The following is a 6,086-nucleotide window of genomic DNA, read 5'->3' as shown; positions in this document are numbered from 1 at the left end:
TTTCTGGCAAGACAGTAAGATACAACACTCAGGTACCTAAAAGTTTTAAATACCACAAGGACCACATCAGTGCATACTTCTCTCAGGCAGAACACAGGAGCTTCAGTCTCCCACATAACTGATCACTTAGACGCTATGCAGAAACATGAAGCTTCGGAATAGATGGCCCTTACTCCGGTAATCCTCTTCCTGGACGTGACTGCTAGTCAGTCCCACAGGTAGGGGAGAACTTTAATCGCCAATGGGAGAGCTTCAAATCTAAGAAAGGAGTTCAAATTTCTTTCCCTACTCATGGCATCATTGGATAGAGGGCAGCCTGGCTCTGCCCCTCAAGCTGAACAATACTCATTGCATGCTCTCTAGTCCATAAGCCAAGAGTCACTATTGTACTTTTATATATGTTTCATCTAGTCTAGTTTTCAAAAAAATTATCTGTTTGGCTTCTGCCATTTTGTGACCAAAGACACAAAATGATGGTCTCTCTAGTATGAGGCTTTTCTGTATTTAATGTTGACTTCAGAAAGGGTTTCCTTTTCTGTTTTGACAGATGTTGGTGTATTCCTTAGGAATGTCCCTCTATTGGTCAGCAGACTACCAGGTTCCTCCAAACCAGGCCAGTAACACAAACATTTTTGTTTTCTTTTATTTTGTCTTATATTGGTAGGTTCAGAGATTGAGAGGAATAATCTGAAGTCTCAGTAAGAGGGGCTTTATGTTTTGGACCACTAGAAAGAATTGGAAAGCTTGTGTCGAGGTCCAAACTTCATCAAAAATACCAGTTCATCCAAATCAGAAATCTAGTTAGGCCTCATCTTTACTTTCCTTTTCTTTTTTCCTTTTTCTTCAAAAACCAGAGTTGTTCCCATTAAGATGAATTGTACCTTGCTTTTAAGAGTGAAGATTATTTATTCCAAGACTGTAATAAGGAACAGGCTGCCCAGGGAAGTGGTTGAGTCCCCATCCCTGGAGGTATTTAAAAGACGTGTAGATGAGGCGCTTAGGGACATGGTTTAGTGGTGGACTTGGCAGTGTTAGGTTTACGGTTGGACTCGATGATCTTAAAGGTCTTTTCCAACCTAAATGATTCTATGATTCTATGATAGGAAGGGCTGAAAGAAAAACATGTCAGCATGATTGTGGTGCTGTGCACGTTTATGTGCTTTTTCAAAGAATGGGATACTGGAATAAAATTAACTCTCCTTATTTCTGAGTAAATTCTACCAGCATCTCTGCTAGTTGAAATTTTGCATTTCTTGCTTACCCAGAATCCATTCAAAGATTTGTAGCACAGATTTTGCTTCATTTCTATATCCATGCCTTTGATTGCATGTTTTTGATTTGAAAGCACAAGCTTTTAGTAGATTTAACCTCCCTTTCATGGGTATACATGGTCTAAGAGAAAAGGCTCTATAAGCTAAATGACTAAAATTTAAGTATCTGGTCTCTATGGCAACAGTTTTGGCTGGTATAACTCCTCACCTTTTTGAAGCTAATGCTGCCACATGTCTTACTTGCATGAATCTTTAAGATTCAGTCTAATTAGCAAAACTGTGGAGCAGACTGAGCTGTTGTCTGTTACAAAGAAGCCCCTACACGGGCTGATGACCCTCCTTGTAGATGCCAGTTCCCTCCAAGGCTACCCTGGATCTCATTAGAGGCTCCATTTAGTGCTGTTATGCTGCCTGTCTGGAATTTTCCCAAAGCCTAAAGGAATTCAGTGCCAATTTCTCACCCAGGGTGAAAGGTTTACAGAAATTCCTGGTCCCAGTTTACACAGGATTTCAGACCACTGGGAAATGTCATTTAACAGTACCTCCATTTTGACTCAGTCCCTCCAGCTGAGTGATCAACTACACATGCTCTTGCTGACACTATGTGAAGATCTGCCACATAAAAGACTTTCTCCTGAATCAATTCTGGAAGCATGTGAGGCACATCAGAAGGAATCTGCTTCCTTACCAGCAAATGTCTACATAAAGAAAATGGTCCAGTTTGCTGTGGGAAGCGTCAGTGAGGTAGGTACTACTCTCATACTCCAATCATCTCCTTTTCTTTGGTGAGAGAGGTGAGCAGCAACATGGGATACAGGTGAGCAGTTGCCTGAACTGAATGCTTGTATAAATTAAGGGAGTGAGATTTGGTTCTAGACTTCTACGCAGGAAATTGAGTGGGCATGTGTACAAGCAAATGAGGCAATGAAGCCATCTCTCACACCACTCTTACACTCCTGGGAAATTATACAAATCCAGCTTTTGTGCTTACTTTATCTTAATTTCTTTGGTTAATACTGAAGCAATCGTAACCTTTACAGAGATTTCATATTGGCCAAAGGAATGGACTTCACACAAGAGAAAAGAGTTCCCCATTGCCACTCTGGTTTCAGACTTCCTTTGTGAAATTCAAAGAAATCACATTTACATCATACTGAGAATTTCATTCATCGTCCTTGAGTGGAACTGAACATTTGCTGTGCAATCAAGCCTGACCATGTGAAGTCCTTAATAAGCGAGCACCTGAGTCTTTTTCAAGATTCGAAGTATCAACAAACATTTTTTGTTGACAAGCTGGATGAAACTGGAAGAAAACACACTGCAAATACTTTTTTCTGTTTTCAACCAGTATTCATTAACATTCTGAGATGACCTTTTCCCTTGCACTCTCTATTACTCTATTTCCCACTGTAACAGAGGGTGTCCCCTCTTAAACACAGCTAACATGAGAGCATGAAGCCATCAAAACTCAATCCAGCTTTGTGTTAATCTGAGAAGATGAAGTTGCTTATACCAAGCAAATCAGCAGCCTCTGACAAGCAGAGGGCAAGGATCACTTCAGTATGAGAGTCTGAAGTCCACATATCATATGACATTGACTTGCAGTACTACTATCTTCTAGGTAGAGTGGGTAGTCACCGAAGACAGCACAGCCTCTCAGCTTAACAGAAGTCATGTGATAAGGAAAAGACTGCATGAGAAAATATCGGACACCTCACCACTGTCCTCCCAGATGAATTTTCACCAAGGTAAAGAAAGCCTTATAATCTGAACTGTCTAGTAAGGATACATCCAGCCTTTTCTGAGTCTTTCCCAAGCTAGGTGAATTGTTTAATTTCATGCTGTAGTGATTACATGTCGTGTTGGATAGGATATTTATTGCTTTACATATAAATGACTTTATAATGGAAAGACACTGAGGCAAGTCAGCAAGGTTTCTGTTCCTTATTTCCTCAAAGGACAGTAGTCTGAGGGCTGTGAAGCAATGATAACGAATCAGCTTGCACAGACTCAACTCTTAAAGCACTCTGCATAAAACCTGTGCATATAAAAAACCCCTACTTTCAAAACTAGTTTTGTACTTTGTATACTCCAGTGTATTTTCAAAGGTAGAGTGTGATTCTGTGAAGTTATCCTGTTGCCACTAAGGAATATATATTCATCCTTCCTATTTGATTACTCAAGCAAAGATTTGTAGTTTCTTTTTGATTTTAGTTCCATTTTTCTATTCAAAAGATGTTTTATAAATTCATACATGGGTTCCTGGAGCGATTTCAAGACACAAGGCCAAATCCTGCTCACTATATAAATAAACCAGCATATACTAATTTCACATTTCGTTTGACTAAGATCAAGATTTTATTATCCCTCAGAGTAATTCTCTAACTGTAACTAAATGGGGACTTCAGGTTCAGATAGGTCTTTTTTCTAGTCTCTACATTGTACTGTTCACTTCAACAGAAATCTCTGATTTTGGGGCAAGGGGAAGGTTGGCCGAAGCTATGCAGGCTTTTTTTGGATATGCTCGACATTAGGCATATGAACAATCCAACTCCTATTCAGCAAATCACATATATGTTCCATTAACTTCAGCTAGAATTAAACACACAGTTAAAAACCTGTGGAACATTTCTATTAGGTATTATTGGTCATAAGAAAAGGAGATTCTTTTTAACACATTCAGACAAACCACCCCTCATATCATATTGGCTCACTCACTCATTCAGAAACTGGGCTTATAGATTCACACTTGCGTAAGCTGGTGAAAACTGCTGCTACCAAAAGGGATGGTCCCATCTTCAAGCTCCTATTAGCCACAAATTCCTGCCATTTCCCTTCCACTGGTTCTAGTGATTATGTATCTGGGGTGATCTCTGTGTTTTCTAGGGATTCAGGTCAGGTGGCTTACACTTGCCAAAGGACTTCAATGAATCAGGATGTCGATTACATTGAGAACGTGTGAGCCACACTTTGCAAGGCAGCATTCCATTTCTTTCTTTTTTTTTTTTAATTAAAAATTATCACCTTCAGAGGTTCTGGAAAAGGACAAGTGACAATGCAACCAAAGTAAAGTTAGGGTGCAACGGAAATATGTACTTCCTAATGGATGTACCAATACCATAGGATGACCCCTTAATGGAATTTCTGCAGCCGACTCTGGTAGTGGACTGTGTCTGGGCGATGTCCGTCCAGCACACAGAAAGAATGCTTCATAGCAGAAGGTTTTGGGCCTCAGAATATAAAGAAGGAAAATTTTGCGGGTTATCTGCACTTTGCAAACTTTCAGTTAAACATGCAAAATAGAATTAATATATTAGATTTGTTTTATTTGGAATGGTTGAGGAGAACTATGAGAACTATTTTGGGTCAGAATAAGATTATGAAAGTAATAGAATGAAGTTACCAAGCTTTCCTCGGTCCTTAAGGAATTGAAGTCAGGGTTAGAAGACAGACAGACATGGACTATATAAAAATTAGTCAAGCCAAATGTTATTTATGTTTTCATACAGATACAATGATTTATAATTAAAGTATGTGATTCACCATATTTCCTTTCTGTTTCCAGACAAAGGGTCCAGATTAATGAATTATAGTCGGTCAACAGAAGATTACAGACAACTCTCTGTGGACTACAGTGACTCTAATAGTATTTCTGAAAGTACGTCTTTGATACTGTCTAACCGAGGACACAGGAGAGGTAAGATTTTCCTGAAAGATTATGTTTATGAATTATGTACTCATCTCTCTTGTCCCCTGACATGTAAGACTACCCGTGTATGGTCAGGTGATAGGTACTCCCATGCACTTGTGGTTACATGACTAGGGAGGTATATTTGTGCTAAGCTGCAGAGAAGAAAGATCCTTTTATACTGGATTCCTTTTTACTTGTGTCCTCCTGTAAAGCTATGTATTCCCTGGTTACCATGCAGCACGATCACCTCTTTCTTGCTTTATGCCCCCTTTGTCAGGTGAAGCTGTTCAGCAGATCACAGACAAAGCCTGACAGCATGTTTCTGGCACATGGGGTCTTGAAACAGATGAGAAACGGTGGAGCTACTCCACAAATGCATATGATGGGCAATGTCAAGACTGCAGCACTGAAATCAGTTGAATCTATGAATAACACCTGAGACTTGAACGGTGGGGATTAGTGTTTCTTCAAGCCCATTCAAAACCAAAGGGGCTAATTCTGAAATCTAGAGGAAAAAAACAACCAAATAACCCTTTGTTTTCTTTTCATTTTTGTCCTGAAGTCGTTGTGTATTTCCTGCTCAGCGTGTTGTTTTCATTGTGCTAAATGCCAGGTTGCAATGCTGCTCTTCTGATTTACTTTGTCCGGAGATATCAGAGTTGGAATTTTAGCTCCACTTTCAATCCTTTTATGGCAGGAACAGCATGAACGAAACTGTTTGGGAGAGGATCCATTCAGTGAAGACACTGTGGTAGACATCAATCAGGGTCCTTCCCAAACCACTTAAATCACGGTGTAGGGAGATACTGTGAAGCAAAGAAGGGAATTCAGCAGGAAGAGGAGTACTGCTGTGCATGTGTATCTTCATGTTTAAATTGGAATCTGAGCTAGGGACACCTAGACAGGACATTCACACTGCCCAAGAGCAAAAAGTTCCTGTTGCCAAATGTCATTAGCGTCTTCTAAAAAACCAAACTTACCATGCCAGCTCCCCATTCTCAGACTCCTGCCCATTTCTGTTCTCCATTCCACAGTTACCCACCCTCCCATCTGCTTTCAACCTTTTTTTCCATCCTGCCTGGGACACTTCTCCTGAGCTTCCAGACCCACAGGTGGAAGTTCAG

General features: G+C 40.1%; 1 protein-coding gene across 2 annotated transcripts in view; it reads left to right on the top strand.

Moving 5' to 3' along the window:
* The first annotated feature begins 1,954 nt into the window (after positions 1-1,954).
* The window catches only part of FRMPD2 (FERM and PDZ domain containing 2), a 62,842-nt gene continuing 58,710 nt past the window's right edge, over positions 1,955-6,086 (top strand). For both annotated transcript variants that reach the window (XM_076338677.1, XM_076338676.1), the window contains exons 1-3: positions 1,955-2,019; positions 2,897-3,019; positions 4,837-4,968. In XM_076338677.1, the coding sequence (XP_076194792.1) occupies positions 1,983-2,019; positions 2,897-3,019; positions 4,837-4,968 (292 nt within the window). In that variant the 5' untranslated portion in view covers positions 1,955-1,982. The remainder of the gene's footprint in view (positions 2,020-2,896; positions 3,020-4,836; positions 4,969-6,086) is intronic.

Source organism: Aptenodytes patagonicus, chromosome 5, assembly GCF_965638725.1.
Source record: "Aptenodytes patagonicus chromosome 5, bAptPat1.pri.cur, whole genome shotgun sequence".
Lineage (NCBI taxonomy): Eukaryota > Metazoa > Chordata > Aves > Sphenisciformes > Spheniscidae > Aptenodytes > Aptenodytes patagonicus.
Note: the sequence above shows the minus strand (reverse complement) of the source record. Positions and strands in the feature narration are given on the sequence as shown.